General features: G+C 59.0%; 2 protein-coding genes across 3 annotated transcripts in view; one reads left to right on the top strand and one right to left on the bottom strand.

The window, feature by feature from the left end:
* Positions 1-809: 809 nt before the first annotated feature.
* Positions 810-21,172, top strand: HCN2 (hyperpolarization activated cyclic nucleotide gated potassium and sodium channel 2). Its single transcript, XM_025292819.3, has 8 exons — positions 810-1,471; positions 10,674-11,097; positions 12,098-12,259; positions 13,484-13,702; positions 14,780-14,926; positions 18,010-18,250; positions 18,413-18,577; positions 19,849-21,172. Exons 1-8 carry the CDS (start codon positions 825-827, stop codon positions 20,553-20,555), a joined length of 2,712 nt encoding a protein of 903 aa, XP_025148604.3. The 5' UTR covers positions 810-824; the 3' UTR covers positions 20,556-21,172.
* The window catches only part of POLRMT (RNA polymerase mitochondrial), a 17,181-nt gene continuing 12,540 nt past the window's right edge, over positions 17,455-22,095 (bottom strand). Inside the window, exons 18-22 of one of the 2 annotated variants that reach the window (XM_044947678.2) lie at positions 21,795-21,867; positions 21,568-21,659; positions 21,422-21,483; positions 21,254-21,338; positions 17,455-17,714 (exon numbers count right to left, since the gene is read on the bottom strand). In XM_044947678.2, the coding sequence (XP_044803613.1) occupies positions 21,289-21,338; positions 21,422-21,483; positions 21,568-21,659; positions 21,795-21,867 (277 nt within the window). In that variant the 3' untranslated portion in view covers positions 17,455-17,714; positions 21,254-21,288. Of the gene's footprint in view, positions 17,715-21,242; positions 21,339-21,421; positions 21,484-21,567; positions 21,660-21,794; positions 21,868-22,095 lie in introns of those variants that run through there. The other variant, XM_006052734.4, reaches the window with a different exon arrangement.

Here is a 22,095-nt window from a genome sequence, read left to right as displayed (position 1 = left end):
CCCCTGTGACTCTGGGTAACTCCCCACTTCAAAGTCCACCTGCCTTTTGGGAGATCCCACTTCTCACTGTTTGAAAGTGGGATCCACAGCATCCTTGGGTGGTTCTTCCTCTTGGCCTCATCCTGCCCAGTTCAGCCTCAGTTTCCTCATATGCGGGAGGTGGTGGTGAGGTGGGGCGGCCACCGTGGAACCCGGAGACTCCTGGCCTGACCGCTCTTTGCCCCTCCCCCTCCACAGATTCCTAAGGGTCCTTGTGGAGGGGCTCAAGTGACAAGGCAAGGAAGGGCTCTTGTGGCCTTTTATTATGGAAATTCTCAAACCTACAGAAAGGAGGGAGGCTGTCGCAGGGGCGGGTGGGGGGGCGGCCCCACTTCTCCGAGCCCCAGCGTCAGTGGTTCCCGCCCCGCTCTGCCCTCTGGAGAGAGGAGAACCGAAGCGCCAGGAGAAGGCCCCTCGCCAAGGTTGCGCGCCAAGGCCCCAGCTCCGCGGCTGGGCTCGGTGACCTTGGGCGCGTCCTTCCGTTTCGCGGGCCTCAGTTTCCCCTTCTGGGACTCAGCTTGATCGGGTCTCCAAGATCTTGAGCCGCGTGACCTTGGACTGTCCCCGACCCGGCGGCCTCAGTTTCCCGGGCGCAGGACCGGGGCGGGGCGCGCCGGGAGTGGGCGCGGGCAGAGGAGGGGCTCCCACCCCCGCCCCTCCCCCGCGACCGCGGCTCCGCCCCCCGCGGCTCCGCCCCGCCCTACCCCCGCCTTCCCCCCTCCCTTGGGCTCCGGCCGGCGGCGGCGGCGGCGGCTCCGCTCCGCACTGCCCGGCGCCGCCTCGCCATGGACGCGCGCGGGGGCGGCGGGCGGCCCGGGGAGAGCCCGGGCGCGACCCCCGCGCCGGGGCCGCCGCCGCCGCCGCCGCCGCCCGCGGCCCCCCAGCAGCAGCCGCAGCCGCCGCCACCACCCGCGCCCCCTCCGGGGCTCGGACCGGCGCCCCCTCAGCAGGCGCCCCGGACCGAGGCGGCGCCCCCGGAGGCAGCAGATGAGGGCAGCCCGCGGGCCCGGCTCCGCAGCCGAGACAGCTCTTGCGGCCGCCCCGGCACCCCGGGCGCCGCGAGCACGGCCAAGGGCAGCCCGAACGGCGAGTGCGGGCGCGGCGAGCCGCAGTGCAGCCCCGCGGGGTCCGAGGGCCCGGCGCGGGGTCCCAAGGTGTCGTTCTCGTGCCGCGGGGCAGCCCCGGGGCCCGGGCCGGGCTCGGGCGCCGGGCCCGGGCCGGCGGACGAGGCGGGCAGCGAGGAGGCGGGCCCGGCGGGGGAGTCGCGCGGCAGCCAGGCCAGCTTCATGCAGCGCCAGTTCGGCGCGCTCCTGCAGCCGGGCGTCAACAAGTTCTCGTTGCGGATGTTCGGCAGTCAGAAGGCCGTGGAGCGCGAGCAGGAGCGCGTTAAGTCAGCGGGGGCCTGGATCATCCACCCTTACAGCGACTTCAGGTACTGTCGCTCGGAGGGCCAGCCGGCCCGCGCGGAGGGGCACAAGGAACGGACGCGCGCGGAGGCCGTCCTGGGAGCGCTTTTGGAAGGGCGGGGCGGTGCGCCCCACGGGTGACCTCGGGCCCCCCTCAGTGACCTCGGGCGAGTCCGGGACCCGCCCCAGAAGGACCTGGGCGCCAAAGGCGCCGCCCTTGGAGGGGCGCTGGGAGTTGCACGCAGGCTCGTGCCGTGACCCTGGCGCGCCCCCTCCCACGCAACCTGACATTCCCCGCCCTTCGAGTGGGCGCACGTCACGGGCCGCAGGACCAGGGTCTGAGCGCAGAGGGGCGGAGAGGACAAATAGAGGGGAACGTGGGCGCCAGGGAGGCGGAGGAGCGGAAGGAAGGAGGAAGGAAGGGCGCCCGGGAAGGACGCGCCTCGTAGAGGCTGGCGGAGAAAGGGTTAAGTGGACACGCCGGATCCCACGGTCTCCACCTGCGCCCCACGCCGCAGAGAGGCGCGCCCCGGGTCCCTGGGCCTGGGTGTTGCGCGAGGAGTGGATGCTGAGCGTGCTGGTATCCCACGGCCGTTTCTTCTCAGCCTCATAAGCTCTGGCGGCCGGGTGGCGTGCCCAGGTGTCAGTGGTTGGGTTGTCGATGTGGAGCCGGCTGGTGCGTGGAAAGGCTCAGAGCGAGGCTGGAGCAGGGTCATGCCGCGTTTGTTTGCAGTTCCGTTCCTGGGCGTGCGCTGTGTGGCCTGCGAGTGAAAACGATGCCTGTCACTGCAGTCCGTGTGTGTGATCAAGAGCATGTGACTGCGGGGGACGGGGGTCCTGGGGGCGCAGGCCGAGCGCTCTGGGGGGTGTGTCTGCACGGCAGATCGCGGCTGTATGTTGGGGAGAGATGGTGTGTGTGTGTGTGTGTGTGTGTGTGTTTAGTGATGTGCCCCTGACTGGAGTGTGTGAGCTAGGGTGCACAGGGTCTGTGTGCCCCCCTCCGCTCGCCTACTGGCTGTGGCTCCCAGGGAGGATGCGGTTTCAGCACCACGGACAGCAGTCCGGAGGCCTGCGGATCCTGTCCTTCCGCGAGTCCTCTCCTTCCGCGAGTCTCGGGTCTCCCCTCCTCTGGAGTAGGAGGTCTTTTGCCCCTGGACTCCCAGAGCTGTGAAAAGGGGCTGCGGGACTCTCCCTTTCTCTGGACGGCTGGGGAAACGGAGGTCCAGGGACACAAGTCAGGGGTAGAGGCTGGAGGAAAGTCCATGATTCCAGCTCCTCACCCTTCAGACCCTCCTGGGAGGTGAGTGCAGCCTTGACTAGAGGTTTGGGTTTGCGGAGAGGCCAGGGGCAGAGGTCCCAGGGTCATGTCCTGATGGGGTGGTGGGGGGCGGGGGGGGTGCCTCCAGATGGTCCCGACCTGCCTGGGGGCTTTGCATCCTTCTGTAGATGGTTCTGGTCTGTGAAATGGGGATGGACTTGACTTCCAGGGCTCTCTGGCCCACCTGGTCCCCCTATGAACCGGGGGCTAACACCAGCTGGCTGGAAAGCGATATGGGGGACATGTGGGCACCGGGAGGTAGCTGCAGAAAGTAGTCATTCCCCTGTCCCCTCCAGCACGTCGGTTTGCAGCTTCCCCAGGACAGTGGGTGGCCCAAGCTTCCTCTCAGCTGCAGAAGGGATGGTGGTGCTGGGAGAAGGAGCTGGATGTCCCCATCCTTCTGCCTGTCCTGCACAGTCATTTGTGTGTCCCTGGGCAGGTACATTGTAAACTGGGGGTGATCAATGGGGTGGGGGCGAGGGAAGGGGCATGTGTGGCCTGTAGCTGGGACAAGGTAAGCCAGTCAAGGTAAAAACCCTAAGATCCTGCCAAGTTGGAGTGCAGCTACCCCAAATTTACACACCAGGAGAGGGGCACAAAGAGGTAAATTCACTTGCCCAAAGCAACACAGCTAGTCCCAAGCCAGGTAGAATGGGGATTCACGCCTAGGGAGGCTGGCCTCTGAATCCGCACTTTGGATTGTCAGGCAAGCTGGTCTCTGGCCATGTCCTGTCCAGGCCAAGAAGAAACAAGAGGAACAAAGGCATCCTGTGTTCATGGGTGTGTGTTAGTTTTAAGAACCATTCATAGAGCAGCAGGGAGGGTCCTTGGGTCTGCTTGTCCACACTTGGCTCTGTCTGTGCTGATGACCTGATGGTGCAGACACTGTCCGCGCTGGTGCCCAGGTGAGCCCTGGACACGACTGAGAAGGGAAATGAGGCCAAGAGGCCAAGGCTCCCACACCAGCCCTAGGACCACTTCCTTGAGCAACAACTTTGTTCAGGTTGACCTGGCACCTGTCTGGCATGGACGACGGGACAATTCACGTTTGATGAGCTGGAACAGCTGCAGCCACGCCTCAGTCCAAGGACCACGAGGGCTTCCAGGGAGAGGGAGTGTCAGCAGAGGCCTCGGGGAGGAGGGCTCTTGGGGAAGGTGACCAGACCGAGGCTTGGAGAGAGGAGCACAAGGTCTGGAACAGGCTGCGGAGGGGCTGGGGAAGTCTGCAGTGAGGCTTGCAGTCCCTGTGTATAGCCTGGAGCCCTTCCCAGGCTTCCCTGCCTCAGTTTCCCCAAATTCAAGGTGTACCCCACTTCTCTTGATCCGATTTGTGCCTGCGCCACCTGTGCACTTGGAAGCGGCCTTTTCCCCCTTGATACATTTACCGGCCGCTCACACACTCCCCCACCATGGTTTCCTGGGGCCTGGCATGCAGGGGGGGCCAGGATGATTTGGGGAGCCCATTGAGGGGCCCATGTGGGTGCCAGGTGAGGCTGTGAGTCAGGTCATGAGCCCCATTTCCTGGCAGCTTAGGACCAGCCCCAACCCCTTCTGGCATGTCTTCACTTTTTCATGGGGCTGTGGGTAACCCTAGAGCTGGCGCCTGGATACAGTCTACGAGCGTCTGTGGGGTTGGGGAGGGGAAAAGCATGTTCCAGGAACAACAGGAAGCTCTCCCCTCTGGACCATCCACTCCTTCTGCCACTTTCTTCACCTCCTCGGATGGTGGTCACTTGGGGATCAAGGCAGCTGTGGTTGAGTGGGGGCCTGGGCATGTCTGGGATGGGGGGCCAGTGGCCTTATCTCCCCAGAAAGAGTATGGGCGGTGGCTTCCCAGAGCCTTTCATCCTGTTTCCAAGTCTGTAAGCTCCTCTGAGTTCTGACCTGAGTCTCTCCTGCTGCTCAATGTTCCCAAATTGTGTGCCACCAGAAGGCCTGGTTTTGCAGGGAAAAGAGAAGTGGGTCCCTTTCCTGGCCCTCAGCAGAGTTCAGACAAAGCCAGGTCCTGTGGATGCTGGCCTGTATCTGTGACACCCTAGGGGACCCCAAGAGCCTGGGGTGGTAGAGGACTGGCCTGAAGATCCAACAGGACTAGAGGCCTTCTCCTGCCCCAGATGGCCCTATGGATCAGTGGGAGATCAGGATGCGTCAGCTCATGAGAATAAGCCCTGAATTATCCCAGGGGTGGTGGGGGTGGGGTGGGGTGGGGAGGGTAGGCAAGACAGGAACGGGGCCCAGAGCTTCCCTGGTTCTGAATCCAGCACTCAGAGTTGGGGGCAGTGGACATACCCATTTCCCAGGTGGAAGACCTGTGGCCCAGGCCCACCCAGCAGGGAGGAAGGGAGCTTCATTGTCCCTATGGGGGGTCGGGACCCCTTGTCACTCTACGGGGTTCCTGCCTGAAGTTGGAGCTTCTGGTCCTTGAATTCCCTGCTTTAGATTGTCACACACCTATGCCCTGTGTCCACATCCAGGGCCTGGGCATGACCTGGGGGCTCAGGGGGAATGCTGGGAGAGTTTACTTTATATAAGCTAGCTTCCTCAGCTACTCACTTGCTCAGGAAAGACCCTGCTTCACTTCCCCCAAACACAGCGAGCACAGGCCACCCCACCTCCTGCCTGAACACCACCCTCCACCCCTTCCTGGCAGGGATGTTTGTCCTTCTTACTTTAAACTCACTCCGGCCATGGCCCCCACAGCCCCACAGAGCCCGGCTCCCACACCTCTCATCGCTTTTCACCTCCCTTTATGCCCCTGCTCCAGCCCCAGGCCTTCCAGCTGCCCAAAAGGCAAACTCCATGCTGGCTGTTCCCTGGGCCCAGGATGCAGTGCCCTGTACTTTGCCTAGTGGCCCTTCTCCATCTTCTGCCCACATGCCACTTCCTCCGAGAAGCCCTCCTGATTCATCCTAGCTAAAGCAGCCCCCCTGAAGCATCCCAGTCATTTTTCTGTCTGTGTGGAACATCCAGCTCCCCACCTGGGCTGGGGCCCCGAGGGACTGACAGGTTTGTCTGGTCACCACGTATCCCCCTGGCCTGGCACCCAGTTGGCCCCACAGTCTGCCCTGTCTTGGGATCACCCAAGAATCCTCCCCCGGGGAGTCTCCCTTTCCAGATCACTGACACCTGCCTGGGATCTGTAACTCATGTCCAAGGGCTCAGGCCCTAATCCTCCACCACCCCCCCTTCCACCCCTCCAGGCTCATCCTTAATTGCAGATCTCCAGCCCCTAATCCCCTGGGATTTGCCTGATCTGATCCATAATTCCTAGACTGCCTCCTGCCCAGTTCTTGGTTCTCCAACCTGGAACGGAGGGAGCTGCTGCCCTTGTTCACCATGTCCATGGCCACCAGCTTCAGGCTCCTGGGACGCCCCTGCCGGCCCCTTGCCTAGTCCTGCCTGCCCGGTCCTGGAAGCACAGGCTGCTTGTCCAGTTTCCAGAGTTGAAGGGAGGGGCCTGGAGCACTGGAGATAGGAGGGTGATCACGTGGTCCCCAGCTCTGGTCCTGAGGTCTGACTGCCTGGCTTCCATCACTTAACTGTTTCCAGCCTCGGTTTCTCCATCTGCACAGAGAAAGGCCGGAGAGCTGCTGGAGTAGGTGCTGGGCTCCCGGTGGGCCCCACTGACATCAGAACCACCTGGGAGAGGGTTCTGAGTGCTCCTGTTCACAGAGTGCTGGGGTCATTGTGCTGAGCCCCCCACTTCCTGCCTGGGAGCCCTGGCCTTGCTGTCTTTCAGGACCCAGTTCCTATCTGGGCACAGGTGGGAACCAGGGCCTGAGTGTTTTCTCATGGGGTCTGTTTGTTCGGGAGGACTTCTCAGTACAGGGTTTACTTACCATCCCCAAAGACCCTGGGTAACTGAGGTAGCTGTGACCCCAGACCCTGAAGCCCTGACCTTGTCCTGGGAGTTCTTGGGGTCCTGGGGTGTTCCCTGGGTCCTGGTGGGAGGGGTCTCTGGGTCCCAAGGGTCCCTGGGTCCCAGGGAGTCTCTAGGTCCTGGGGGATGTCTCTGGGTCTCAGGGGTCTCTGAGTCCTGGGGATACTGGGAGGTATCTGGGTCCTGGGGGAGGTCTCTGAGTCCTGAGGAGTCTCTGGGTCCCAGGGTGGGTCCATGAGTTCTGGGGAGGACATCTCTGGGTCATGGGAGGGCATCTCTGGGTCTTTGGAGGTCTCTGAGATGGCCTACTGTAGGAGGGGCTGCCGGGATTGGGCAGATAAGGCATGGAGGCTCAGAAGAGAGTGATCAGCCCTGGGGCTGCACAGCCCAAGGGGGCAGGCAGGCCCAGGAGAGGTGGAGGTACAGGCGAGGGGGGCCTGGAACCTATACCCCAGGCCTCAGTCCCCTCCTCCTGCCCACCTTCCAGGAGGACCACGTTGGCTGAAGGAGATGAGGCTGAGACCCTGGGCAACCAGGGATAGTTCCCAGTGACCAAGGGGCACTGGCCAGGGCTCAGGCCTGCAGGTGGAGATCCTGGCAGTGTGGGCAGTAGACAGGACAGGCCCAGGGGTGGCAGGCTGGCTCTCAGGTCTCTGACCCCGCATCCCAAGGCTGGGCCACCTCTCTGGTCTGTCAGTGGGGAAGTGTGGTGTCTGCCCACACCTGCCCCCCTGCCCACACCTGCCCCCCTACCCACACCCTGACCGCAGAACAAAAGGAGAGAACGTCTGTGATGTGTCACCTGGGGAGGGGAAGCGCTTCTGCTTCTGGCCATTTAGACTTTCTGCCCCACCCTGGTGATTTCTAGGCCCCCCAATTTAGACTGTTTCTAACCCCCTCTCATGGGTTTCTGGGCTCTCTGGAGGTTTCTTCTTCACTGGCCTTCAGTTACTCTTTCCTACTTGCTTTGTCCTCAGGCATAAGCCCTTCAACCCCAAAACTGGGGCTGGGGGAGAAGGTCTCAATTCAGAAAGCGGGGAGTTAGGAGCTTTGCTGTGGACATGCTGGGGGTGGAGGTAGGGAGCAGGCAGGTGAGGCCCCTCAGTCAGGTTGGGGCTGGGGTCCTGGGGGTCTCAAGGCTGAGTAGATGATGCAGATCAGAGGTCTGAGCCCTACATCTGCTCTAGATTTATGTAAAGAAGGCCTTGAACTTGGAGCAGTCCTTTGTTCTGCCCTTATCACTCACCCCAGATCATGTTGACACTTTCATCTCTAAAGGTCTCCATCTATCTCCACCCCAAGGTGGGTTTCCCAGCTGGAGTCCCCACAGCCACTGGAAGAAGCCCTCAGCACGTGTGGGTGGACAGGGCCAGGTGACCCTCAAACCCTGCCTTTCCCTGGGCTCCTCCCAAACAGATAGAAGAAGAGACTGAGGTTCCCAGGGGCTGGAGGGACTTGCCAAGGTCACACTTGCCAGTGGGCAGGAGCCCAGACCTGGCTGTTGTCACCACCGTTTTGGACTTTGGGTCCTTTCCAGGCTTGGCTCTCGCAGACCAGGCTGCTGTGAACATCTTGTTACAAATCACTTTTTAATTTTTTTCTCTTCCTCTTGGATGATTTCCTTGGGATCAGTTCCCCGAAGTGGAAGGCCTGGGTTACTGGGCAGGTGAGGTGCTATGCTGCTGCTGCTGCTGCTGCTAAGTCGCTTCAGTCGTGTCCAACTTTGTGCGACCCCATAGACGGCAGCCCACCAGGCTTCCTCTTCCCTAACAGGGCTGCTCCCGAGAGAACCAACCCACTGCGTCTCCCAAATCAGGGTGCTCACTGTAGTCAGGTCAGCACTGCTGTTTATACCTTTCTGTTAGTTTGTGCTAATTTGGGAGAGTCCCTCCAGCCCCTGGGAACCTCAGTCTCTTTTTCTGTCTGAGGGAGGTCCAGGAAGTGGCAGGCTTTGAGGGTTCCCCAGCCCTGTCCTGCCTGCATACACTAGAATCTTCTCCAAGAGGACGTGGGGACTCTGGCCATGATGGGGAGGGCGCCTGGCCTACCAGATGGCCCAGGACACCCACCTCAGGGTGGGCGTCTCTCCCTGCACTGTGAGAGGCAAAATCAAACAAAGGACTCTGTTCTGAATTTTAGACCATCCTTTGTCTGAATCTTGACAGGGAGTGTGGCCTCAGACCCCGATCTGGGGCATCCCTTCATCGCTAAGATCCTGGTCCTCGGTGTTCTCTTGTATACATGTGTTAACATAAATACAACATAGCATTTGGCCTTTAACCATTTAAAAGCGTACAGTCAAGTGACATTAAGTACATTCACAATGTTGCTCAATCACCACCTTTCATCCTTGCCAGAACATTTTCATCTTCCCAAACAGAAACTCCCCAGCCTCTGACAACCAGGAACCCACTCTCTGTGTCTGTGTATCTGCCTGTTCTGGACGTTTCCCATCAGTGGAATCACACCCCACGTGTCCTCCTGTGTCTGCTTCTCTCACTGAGCACCATGTTCTCAGGGTCCATTCACGTGGTAGCGAATATCAGGGCTTCTCCCCTTTTTGTGGCTGAGTGATGCTCCCATGTGTGGAGGGAACACATTATGTTTATCCACTGATGGATGCGTGGATTGTTTCCAATTCTGGCCACTGTAAGTCATGCCATGGTGGACACTGGTGTACAAGAGTCTGTTTGAATACCTGCTTTCCATCCTTGGGTGTAGGTCCAGGACCCATGTGGAATTGCCAGGCCACATGGTAACTTTAACTTTCTGCAGCGCTGGACAGTTTCGCATCAAGTAGTTTTGATTCCTGTTTGTTGCAGGGCTGGGCATCTTTCCATGTGGCCTTTGCTGTGTCCATCTGTCCTCACGGGTGAATGTTGAACTCAGGACACGGTGCCCGGCTGTTGATAGATTTATTCCTCAAATGACAGGCCGTTTCGCAAGAGCATAGCATTCCCAGGTGGAATTCTGGAATTGACCTCAGGCACACATTATCAGTCCTGGGTGTGTGGGTCTGGCAGCAGAAGCAACCAGTCATCCCATTTTTAGGCATATTTATCACATGAAACATCCAAGCCTGGCCAAGTTGGGTCACTCAGGTTCCTCTGTTGCCTGGCCCTGTGCTCTGCCTGCCAGGCCTTCCTCTTCCTTTCTCCCTGCCCCTGGGGCACCCCAGCCTCTTCCCTGTCTCCAGCGCCTCCCCTCCGCCCCCCGCCCCGTACCCTGAGCACTTTCAGAAATGGAGGGATAGCCAGTGACCCCTGCTCAACCTTCTGGTGCCCTACGGGGAAACCCAGTGGGGGTGGGGGTCCTGCACTCTGTCTGGCACCCATCCCATACCTGCAGCCACCGCCCAACCACCCAACACTCCTGGAGCCAATCCCCACCCCACCCCTCCAGTTTCTCCCTTGTCTCCTCCCTCCCTGCTCAGCCTTACTTCCTTTGGCACGCCAACCTTATGCCAGGCACATCGGACCTTTTTGGTCCCAGGAAACATTTAGTCAATTTTTGAGTGGCTATTCTAGGTCTCTGACTTCTTCAAAGAAAGACGGTCACGCTGGGCCTGTGAGAGGAACCGGGCTGGAGGAGTCCAGGCAGCAGTAGAGTGCAATCTGGGATGTGGGAGGGCTTCCTGGAGGCAAGGTCCACACTAGCCCTGTGTGCTAAGTCGCTTTAGTCATTTCCTATTCTTTGCAACCCCATGGACTATAACCCTCCAGGCTCCTCGATCCATGGGATTCTCCAGGCAAGAATACTGCCCTCCTCCAGGGGATCTTCCCAATCTAAGGATCGAACCTGTGTCTCTCACATCCCCTGCATTGGCAGGAAGGTTCTTTACCACTAGCGCCATCTGGGAAGCCCTCACCAACTATGACCCGGGGTGGGGGCAAATTGTCAGCTTCGCTGGAGTATGCGAGTTCTGGGCTGGTCTTCAATGGTACCTGCGTGCACAATGGGCCAGGCAGAAGCGCTCAGAGGAGGGCCCCACACAAAGGCAGAGTCGTGACTCATTGCACCTCGCCCCCAGGTTCTACTGGGACTTCACCATGCTGCTCTTCATGGTGGGAAACCTCATCATCATCCCCGTGGGCATCACCTTCTTCAAGGACGAGACCACGGCCCCATGGATTGTGTTCAATGTTGTCTCGGACACATTCTTCCTCATGGACCTGGTGCTGAACTTCCGCACGGGCATTGTGATCGAGGACAACACGGAGATCATCCTGGACCCCGAGAAGATCAAGAAGAAGTACCTGCGCACGTGGTTCGTGGTGGACTTCGTATCCTCCATCCCCGTGGACTACATCTTCCTCATCGTGGAGAAAGGCATCGACTCTGAGGTCTACAAGACGGCCCGCGCCCTGCGCATCGTGCGCTTCACCAAGATCCTCAGCCTGCTGCGCCTGCTCCGCTTGTCGCGCCTCATCCGCTACATCCATCAGTGGGAGGAGGTGAGTGGCTGCGCGTGGGCGCAGGGGCGGGGCCAAGGGCATGGGCGGGGTTTTGCGGGGCTGGTGGGCAGGGCCTGTGGGGCTGGGGCACAGAGGCAAGGGTGGGGTCAGTGGGGTCGTAATGGGCTGGAACTGGGCTGGGATGTAGGGGCAGGGTTGTGATGGGCGAGGGGGTGGTGATGGGTGAGGATGCCGTTGTGATGGGACCAGGCGATGGCTACAGGAGGCACCGGCAACAAAAAGGCCGGGCCATGATGGGAGACCCTTGGCGGGGGGTGCTGCAGGGTCCAGGGGCGTACTACAATGAGAAGACAGGTGGGATTAGACACACAAGAGTAGCGGTGTCACTTGAGTACACTGGGCGGAGTTACAGGAGCTGCGGAGACGGGCCTGGGAAACACGGGTGGAACCTGGGCGGATTGGGGGCGGGGAGCTAGGGGCGTGGCCACAGGAGCCCCTACCTGCTGGGGAGTGGGGTCACAGAAAGCACTGCATGAATCCTTGACACATCTGCAGCCCTTCCTTCATTCTGCCCTGTGAGAGGCAGACTTCACAGCCCTGTTGGCAATGGGGAAACTGAGGCCCCAAGAAGTGAAGTCTTGACCCTCTCTCCCAAGTTCAGACCCACTTCTGGACTCAGTGTGACCTGACTTCTGCAACCCTTGGCCACCATACGGGCTCAGTCACCAGCACTTTCCAGGACGGCGACAGGCTGCCAGGGGGGGTGTCGGTGGGGACTGGGTCACTGGAAGAGGCAGTGGTCCTCAGAGAGGACACTGGGTGGCTGGCCAGGCAGAGATTTGGTGCCTGGGTGGCAGGCTGGTAAGGGGCCACGTTCTCTAGTCTAGGGCACTTCATTACCTTGAAAGGCCTATGGGGAGTGGGGGCTACAAGGAGGTAAGGGCTGCCCCTCGTGGGGGACTGTGTCTTCCCACTGCTGGAGCATGAGTAACCATGGGTCTGCTGGACGCTCACGTGAGCTGCCCTGCCTCGCCCCTAGATCTTCCACATGACCTACGACCTGGCGAGCGCCGTCATGCGCATCTGCAACCTCATCAGCATGATGCTGCTCCTCTGCCACTGGGATGGCTGCCTGCAGTTCCTGGTGCCCATGCTTCAGGACTTCCCACGCAACTGCTGGGTCTCCATCAACGGCATGGTGGTGAGCCCCGCGCTCGTGTCCCCCCTGCGTGCCTGGAGCACAGGGCACCTGAAACCCTCTCTGGTGGTGAGCGCTCCGCTGGGCTGCTGTCCCAGTTGGAGCCTTGCAGGTCCAGAACTATGGAGATCCTTTGCCGTTTGAGGGCAGTAGAGCTGCTTTTGTCCCCCTCTCCCCTCTAGAAATCACGTCATCTGCTTATTGTGTTTTGTGATCCATTCCACTTTTATTTGCACGCATTTGTGTGCATGCTGTTGCTTAGTCATGTCTCTTTTCGACCCCCTGGAGTGCAGCCCACCAGGCTCCTCTGTCCGTGGGATTCTCCAGGCAAGAATACTGGAATGGGTTGCCATTTTCTCAAGGGGATTTTCCAAATCCAAGGATCAAACCCGCATCTCCTGCATTGGCAGGCAGACTCTTTCCCACTGACCCACCTGGGAAGCCCATTTTATTTGCACCCGTGTGTTTAAATGACAATTTTATCATAGTCCTCAAATGGGAAAGTGGTATCATCGGTCTTGAGAAGTAATAAATTGGGAGATTCAGGAGCACCTATTGCATTCTGGCTGAGACTGTTAACAAGTCTTTCTCCCGCTGGGGTGCATTTGGGGCACAGGGCAGGTGGGCATTAATGGGCGGGAGCAGTGGAGGGGAAAACCCTTGGGCGCCCAGCCCAGCGCCTGACACAGCTGCCTGGCTGAGGCAGCTCATTGTCTGGCCGGACACCCGGGCATGTGGTCCTGTTTCCTGAACGGGGCCTGCTGCCCCTCCCCGCTGGTTCAACTGAGGACTGGCAGGGGGTGGTGGGTTTCTTCCTGGTCCTGTCTGATGCCTCTTCCACCCTGCCCCTCTGATCAGGAGTTCAGTGTCCTCAGCTCACAGTCCCCAGGACTTCCCCATTCTTTGGCCTCAAAGACACTCATCAGAAGTTGTAAAGTGGTGAGGGCTCTTGAACACCCAGGGCTGGACTCTAGCTGCTCGGAGCCTGTTTCCCCAGGAATGAAGTGGGGAGGTGGCTTCACGCCGGCCCTCTGCTGAGTTGCTGTAACGTGTACACATCATGTTGGCTGCCTGAATCTAGTTCCCCTTGGTTGACTCTGGACACAGGGAGCTGGATGCCTGGGGAAGGGTGGGCAGGCAGGGCCCTGGGGGGGGGGGGGGGGCGGTTGTCAAGAGGCTCCCTGGGGACTGTGAGCCCCTGCCCACCACCCACCCTTGGACTTGCAGAACCACTCATGGAGCGAGCTCTACTCCTTCGCACTGTTCAAGGCCATGAGCCACATGCTGTGCATCGGGTACGGGCGGCAGGCGCCAGAAAGCATGACGGACATCTGGCTGACCATGCTGAGCATGATCGTGGGTGCCACCTGCTACGCCATGTTCATTGGCCACGCCACCGCCCTCATCCAGTCGCTGGACTCCTCAAGGCGCCAGTACCAGGAGAAGGTCTGAGGGGGGAGGAACTGCCGAGGGTATGGGGTTCACCCCACATCCCTCCAGCTCCATGCATTGTGCTCAGGATGGAGGCCAGAGGGGTAGAGGGGATGGGGACCTCAAAAGGGTCTGTGGCTGTGATCAAGACTGAACACCCCCCTGCCTTGGTAGGGGGAGCAGCTCACAGGACAGTGAGAAAGCTCAGAGCCCTGAGGAAGAAGTCTAGAGGGGACACGGGGGCCGATGAAGGGGAAAGGACAGGGCCAGGAGACCCCTTGGTGAGGGGTGTCTCTGGGCTGTCCCAGGAAGGGTGGGGGTGCTGGGGTTGCTCAAGGACACAAGGGAGGCCTCTGGGAAGCAAGGATGTCCTGGGACTTGGCCTCCCTGGGGCCAGTCCAACGTGGCCCCATAGACCAGCACTTCCTGGAGGTCAGCTTCAGTCTTTTGCCTCAGTTTCCCCTCCCTCGGGCCAAGGGTGGCCCAGTTCCCCAAACCCTGCCCCACTGTCCCTGTACTGCTACCCCAGGGCTGGCCTTGGCCCAGCAGCTGCCGCACCCCCAGCAGTGGCCCAGCAGTCAGGTCGGCCGGGTCAGCTGGGCCTGGTGCCAGGCGCCCCGGCTGTCCGGAAGCCACCAGCCTCTCACCCAAACACGAGCTGGTGCCGCCACCCGCCCGCCGTCACGGGTTCCGCTGAGCTCAGGACAGCTGTGGCTGGGCGGGGCTAGCGCGGAAGCGGGGCCCGAGCTCCCCTGGGGGTGCCACCCTGGGGACAGTAGGGCCTGGCACCCTTCACTGGTGCCCTTGCCCCCAGCCCTGTTCAGGATGGGCTGGGCTGGCGATTTCTAAAAAGATCATCGAGGAGGGGGCCACCAAAGGGTCAGAGGCGGTGGGAGGGGTTGCCAGAAGATATTCAGGACACAGGAGTTAACTTTTACTGCCAGGGTTAAACTTATCAGGGGCATTTTAGCCGTTCATCTGAAATTCAGATTCCCTGAGTGTCCCATGTTGTCATGGTCATAAGCTGAGGCCCACTCAGGCTGGGGCTCTGGAGCAGACACTGCTGACCCGGGCCCCCCCATCCTGTTACAGTACAAGCAAGTGGAGCAGTACATGTCCTTCCACAAGCTGCCAGCCGACTTCCGCCAGAAGATCCACGACTACTACGAGCACCGCTACCAGGGCAAGATGTTCGACGAGGACAGCATCCTGGGCGAGCTCAACGGGCCCCTGAGGGAGGTAGGGGGTTCTGAGAGAAGTTAGCTCCTGGTGATCTGTATTTGATCTTTACTTAGACATTTACATCAAGTTAAACTGGCAAAACTGGATATAGGCAGAAAATAGCCATCTTCTGTCCTGTCCCTCCACAGGGTTCCTCCGGCTCTCCATCCATTTTGTTACAAAACCATGGACGCCTGTGGGCCTCCAGGTGTCCGCACTCCCAGCGCCCCCTCTCTGAGCCCCTCCTTCGCATTGAGGGAGGAGCTCGTGGTGCCCAGAGAGGCGAGGGAGGGGCGCACCCTTCGATCCCTCTGAGGGTGACACAAGGGACGCCCTGGGAGATGGTTCCCAAATGCTCAGTGAGAGGTGTGCCCCAAGGAGCTACACTCAGGTGCATTCTCTTCTTTTGGGAGAGTTTTCCTGTGATCAAGGGCTTGTTTATTTGTGTTTCTGTGAATTGTCCGTAACTTTTGTTTTCCTTTGGAACTTTTGGCCTTTTTTAGAAAATCTTATTTTTAATTGAAGTATAGTTGATCCTCTGGGAAGATCCCCTGGAGGAGGCCACAGCAACCCACTCCAGTATACTTGCCTAGAGAATCCACAGAGGAGCCTGGTGGGCTACAGTCCATGGGGCTGCAAAGAGTCAGACACTACTGAAGCAACTTAGCACAGTACACAGTTGATTTATAATGCTGTCAGTTTCTGGTGTACAGCAGTGACTCATCTATCTATACACACTTTTATAGATTCTTTTCCATTATGGTTTATTACAGGTTAAGAGCCTTCTGTGCTACATAGTAGGACCGTTATCTATTTTACATATAATATCTGCTAATCCCAAACTCTTCAATTACCTACCCCTTTCCCCTCTGGTCACTGTTTTGTTTTTGGCCAAACCATGAGGCTGCCAGATGGTTCCTCAACTAAGGATCAACCCAAATCTGGGCCCTTGGCAGTGACAGCGTTGAGTCCTAGTCACTGGACCTGCCAGGGAATTCCCTAAAAACCTGGAGGACTTTACCTCTTGGTGATGTAGATTTCCACCCCGTGACCATTTGTCTTTTTTGAGATTTTTTTCTGACATGGACCATTTTTAGTCGTCCTTGAATTTATTACACTATTGCTTCTGTGTTACGTTTTGGTTTTCTGGCCACAAGGTGTGTGGGATCTTGGCTTCCTAACCAGGGGTTGAATCTGCTGCAGCCCTGCATCAGAAGGTGAAATCTTAACCACTGGACTGCCAGGGAAGTCCCACCATTTGTCTTTAAACCTTGCTGATTGTGGTTTCTCCCCCATGTGGAATTTTTATGCTCTTTACATCAGGTACTCTGTGTATGCTTGCTGTGTACAACAGGTATTCCATGTATGCTTGCTGCATACAGCAGGTGCTCAAACCTGACTGCTGCACACAAGTCTTCAATATCTCCTCTCTGTGTATAGCAGGCATGCAGTATACATGCTCACTCTACAAAGCAGGTACCTAACACCTGCCTGCTATACACCTAGGTTTTACAGAAATTCTCCTGTGTCTTCTTCCGATATGTGTAGTCTGTTTTGCATGTGGATCCCTGATGCCTTTGGAACCTGTCCTGGAACTGGTGTGAGGAAGGGTCCAGGCTCTCCTGCTGCGGGGCTGCACCCTCAGGCTCTGGGTGAACCGCCCTTGTGCTTGGTCTGTTTCTGGACTTTTCATCTGGCCCACAGGCCTGTCTGCTTTGTGTGCACCAAACCCACACTGTTTGTATCACAAGTTTTCAGTGTGTTTTGGTGCCCTGGAGGCTGAGTCCTCTGCTCTCTTTTATTTTGGGCTAAGCTGGGTCTTTGTTGCTACACAGGCTTTTCTCTAGTTGCGGTGTGCAGGCTTCTCATTGTGGTGGCTTCTCTTGTTTCAGAGCACAGGCTCTAGGGTGTGTAGGCTTCTCATTGCAGTGTCTTGTTTCCTGGACACAGGCTCTAGAGTGTGCGGGCTTCAGTAGTTGCGGCACACAGGCTCAGTAGCTGCGGTTCCCGGGCTCTAGAGCACAGGCTCAGCAGTTGCGGTACACTGGCTTAGCTGCTCCGTGGCATGTGGGATCTTCCCCAATCAGGGATCCAAGCTGTGGCTCCTGCATTGGCAGGCAGATTCTTTACCAACTGAGTCACCAGGAAAGCCCCCTGCTCTTCTTTAGTCATGGGTTTCCTGATGTTTCTGCTTGTGTATTCTGAGTGAACAACCCTGGTTGTTAAGAAGCGAGCCAGGCAGCATTTCCACAGGCTGTGCACTGTGGCCCTACCCAGGGAGAAAGGGTGTCTCCTGTGTCAGAGATGGTAAGCGGCATGTGTTCATGGCTCTTCTGTGCCTTTGGGGGGTTTCAGTGCATCTTCATGTAGGGTTGGACGTGTCTTGTTAAACTCATGCTGCGCCACCTCATGTAGCTCTTTATCTGGGTGGATACAGGGTCTTCTCACGCATTGCATCTTCTTTGGAGTGGCTTTGTTTGTACAAAAAGCTGGGTTTTCTCTTTATGGTAAGCACTCCTTCTTATTGAAATGTACCTTAGAGAAAAGTGCCCCTCCTGTCATCAGGGCTCACCTGATGGACATTCTATCAAGTAAAATCCGCACTTAACCCCTACACAGATCAAACATGAAATCTTCCCATCCCCCAAAGCTTCTCCACCAAAGATAAATGGTACCCTGTCTTCTACACCATGCATTCACTTTAAGACTCTTGGTTTTCATGTTGTTTTTTAAAAATCACTTGCTATTTTGACTAACTTCCCTTGTTATAGTTTTCCATTGACTCTTTTGGGTTTTTCAGGCAGTCCTATTAATAGAAAGAGTAAAGAGATAATTTTACTTTTTCCTTTCCAGTTCTTATAATGCTGGAATGCTTTCCCATGTCTAACAGCATCGACCAGTGTTGCCAACACAGAGTTAAACAGTAGGGAATCTTTCCCTGATCCTGTCCTTGGCAAAACCTCCAGTGACTGCCTATTAAGATGCTGGTCTTTGGGCTGAAGTGTACAACTGCTTTCACAGACGGAGAATTTGAGAGGTGCAACCTCCAAAAGGAAGATAAGATGAGGAAGCCTGACACTGTCCCCCTCCCACCCCCACAGGAGATCGTCAACTTCAACTGCCGGAAACTGGTGGCCTCCATGCCACTGTTCGCCAATGCTGACCCCAACTTCGTCACAGCCATGCTGACCAAGCTCAAGTTTGAGGTCTTCCAGCCAGGCGACTACATCATCCGTGAGGGCACCATTGGCAAGAAGATGTACTTCATCCAACACGGCGTGGTCAGTGTGCTTACTAAGGGCAACAAGGAGATGAAGTTGTCTGATGGCTCCTACTTCGGGGGTGAGTGTTGGTGGGGAGCCAGAGGCCAGGGTGGCAAGCTTAGGGGCACAGGTGCAGCAGGAAGGACCCCAGATTGGGTGAGGGGAGCTGGGGTGCTCCGCTGGCTGGAAGGGCCCTGGGGGATGGCCCAGCAGTGAGGCCGCCACCCCTGGCCACACGCAGAGATCTGCCTGCTGACACGGGGCCGGCGCACGGCGAGCGTGCGGGCCGACACCTACTGCCGCCTCTACTCGCTGAGTGTGGACAACTTCAATGAGGTGCTGGAGGAGTACCCCATGATGAGGCGGGCCTTTGAGACAGTCGCCATTGACCGCCTGGATCGCATTGGTGAGTGGACACAGCGGCCAGCCTCAGTGGCCGCCCAGCAGGGACAGTCTGGGGGGTGGTGGTGCTATGGCCTAGCTGACCCTCAGGGCCTCTTCTCTGGTCTTGGGACCAGATTTCCCAACCCATTTTCTCCCTTGACTAAATACAGCCTGGCTTTCCCAAGGAAGAGGAAATTTCTGCTCAGCAGGCAAGTATTTGAGAACCTGCTGTGTGCCAGGAGGTGACAATGTGGCCCCTGAGGAGGATGTGGCAGCCACCCTCAGGCTTGTCACAGAGGAGAGGTGTGGGGGCAGGGAGCTTCCTTGTGATTCCAAGCAGAGACCCAGATGAGTAGGTGTTACCAGTAGAAAGACAGAGGGCATGACCTGGGAGTGGACACAGCATGTGCCAAGGCCCTGAGGTGGGAAAGGGGCCTAGATTACCTGGAGTCAGGGAAGCTGGGAGGAGGGAGGCTTGAGAGGGGTGGGCAGGCACAAGAGCCCTAGTGGGTGGTAGAGGAAAGCATATGGACTGTAGATCAGAAGCAACAGGGAGCTATGGATGATTCTAGGCAGGGGAGGACCTGATCAGATGTGTATCCTATGAGGCTGTGTGTATACAGGAGGACTCTGGGAGCCTGGCCTGTGTGTGTGTTGGGGGGTGTCCTGGGGAACCGGGGAGAGGCAGTGGAAGGGGTAATCTCAGAAATGGCTGAGCACTAGCTGAAGACTAGATGCAGGAGTCAGGGAGGCCCTTGGTACCGTGTGTGGGAACAGACACAATGAATGGCTGCAGGACCAAGAGAGGGTGTGAGGGGAGGAGAGCCAACAGAAAGAGGACTTCCCAGGATACAGAAAAAATACTCAGTATGTTTATAGACAACAAGCACATACAATGTAGCTCTATACAATAGGTGCTTAACATATGTACCATGTACAGTAAGTGCTCAACAGCAGCTTGCTACATATACCATAGACCTTCAGCATGTTGAAGGCAGCGCGCAAGGCACGCCACGGGAATTCCTGACTGTGTACAAGCAGGAATTCCACATGTTAGCTACACATAAAGGTGCCTGCTTCCTGCTTTCTGTATACAGTAGGTGCACAATTTCAGCTTCTTATACGCAGCAGATACTGGAATCTGCTCACGCTGGCTGTGCAGTCAGGGTCCAATACCTGCTTGCTGGGCACACCAGGCACTAGGACACTGGCCTACTGGTTGGAGGAGGCGCCCAGGCATGCCTGCTGTGCAGAGGCTGGCACCTCTGACACCTCCCCCCGCCCCGCCCCCAGGCAAGAAGAACTCCATCCTGCTACACAAGGTGCAGCACGACCTCAACTCTGGCGTGTTTAACAACCAGGAGAACGCCATCATCCAGGAGATTGTCAAGTATGACCGCGAGATGGTGCAGCAGGCCGAGCTGGGCCAGCGTGTCGGCCTCTTCCCGCCACCACCGCCACCTCCACAGGGCACCTCAGCCATCGCCACGCTGCAGCAGGCCGTGGCCATGAGCTTCTGCCCACAAGTCGCACGCCCGCTTGTTGGGCCCCTGGCACTCGGCTCGCCGCGCCTCGTGCGCCGCCTGCCCCCGGGGCCCGCGCCCACTGTTGCCACTGCTGCCGCCTCGCCTGGACCCGCCCCCGCAGCCAGTCCCCCTGGCGCGCCTGCCAGCCCCAGGGCACCGCGGACCTCGCCCTTCAGTGGCGCACCCGGCTCCCCTGCTGCGCCCCGCGCTGGGCCTGCGCTACCTGCGCGGCGCCTAAGCCGCGCCTCGCGCCCGCTGTCTGCCTCGCAGCCCTCGCTGCCCCACGGCGCACCCGGCCCCGCGGCCACGGCGCGACCGGCCAGCAGCTCCACGCCGCGCCTGGGGCCCACGCCCGCCACCCGGGTCGCAGCGCCCAGCCCGGACCGAAGGGACTCAGCCTCGCCCTCACCGGGCACCACCGGCGGACCCGACCCGCTGGACTCCGCGCGCTCACGCCTTTCGTCCAACTTGTGACCCTCACGCGCCGCCCCGAAATGGGGCGGGGCCGTCACCCAGACCAAAGCCATGCCATTGCGCAGCCCGGGCCGCCTGCCCCAGAAGCCATAGAGGAGATGTAGGTAGTTGTAGTCGGACGGGCGGCCCGGGCAGGTGAGAACAGCCCCCACCGTGCCCCATCCCCCCATCGCCCTGCGCCCACCCACATCGCCCCTGCCCCCAGCAGCCGCGCACGGGCGAGGGGGCTCCCTTCACCTCGGTGCCTCAGTTCCCCCAACTGTGAAGGGGGGACGGGCTGGCCGCGGCCGAGGGGAGAGGGCCGGGGAGGCTGCCCGCGCCCGCCCTCTGACGAGGATTGGTTTCTAAGTGCAATACTTGGCCTGCCGGCTTCCCGCTGCCTCCGTTGGGCTCATGCAATAACCAGCCCAGTCCCTGTCCAGGCGCATCCGCGGTGACCTCCCCGGAGCGGGCACACCCTTCTCCCTCCAGCGCCCCGGCGTGAGGGTGAGGCCGGGGGTCCCCGCCGTCGTGATGAATGTACTGACGAGCTGAGGCAGCAGCGCCCACCGCACCCCCCACGCCCCACTAACTCCCACACCCCCATTCCGCGCAATAAACAACAGCATTGGCGCCCAGCCTGCCGCGTCTGATTGCTCGGCGGGGACACCGAACGTAGCCACCCCTCCCCAGGCAGCAGCCCCCATGTGGCGACAGACCTTTATTCACACTAGAGTACAGGGTGGCCCGGCAGTCAGCTGAAAAAGAACGTGGAACGCTTCACCTGGTCCAAGTCAAAGGTCCCTGCAGAGCAGAGGGAGACGGTGGGTAGGCTCTGGGGGCCCCACCCCCAGCCCACAGGGGTGGCCACCCCGCCGGGGTCCCACCTGTCGGAGGCACAGACAGCAGAGTGTCCTTTAGTCTGGAGACCCACATGCTCTTGGAGGTTCTGAAGGCAAAGACAGGGTGGGGGTGAGGCCAGGGCAGCCTGGGGAAAGGACAGTAGCAGTGCGGGCGGGAGGGGGGCCCTTACCTAGAATCGGAGCAGAACCGCTTGATGAGGAACCTGGACAGGTCATGGAGGATGGGCTGGCTGTGCAGTCTGACGAATTGCTCCCGGCAGACCTGGGGACCGGAAGCAGGGGCGGAGGGCATCAGCAGCCAGAAACCAGACCCAAGCGGCGTGGAGTGGGCTCCCCAGTCAAGTGGGGTGGGGAGGAGGCTGGGGATGCAAAGCCGCTAGTGGGCGCAGGGCCACACCTGGTTCATGACCCCGACGTCAGCCGCATGCGTCCAGAAGCAGTCGTGCACCGAGACGAAGGTCAGGCCCTTCCTGCAGCCAGAATGAGGGGCTCCTATAGAGGCGCTGCACCTCGAGGTCCCCTGCTCACAATCCACACCTCCCCCAACCCCCACCATTGACCCAGTTCTCACCTCAAGCCCCTTCCCACCACTCAATGATGCCCACCCTCCTCCTGCCTGCACCCCTGCATGCTCCAGCGGCTGTCTGTGTGCACACCCCGCTCAGCGGGTAGGTGACAAGTTCTCCTCTCAGGAAGAT

Source organism: Bubalus bubalis, chromosome 9, assembly GCF_019923935.1.
Source record: "Bubalus bubalis isolate 160015118507 breed Murrah chromosome 9, NDDB_SH_1, whole genome shotgun sequence".
NCBI classification, from domain to species: Eukaryota; Metazoa; Chordata; class Mammalia; order Artiodactyla; family Bovidae; genus Bubalus; species Bubalus bubalis.
This window is presented reverse-complemented; position numbering and strand designations above follow the sequence as displayed.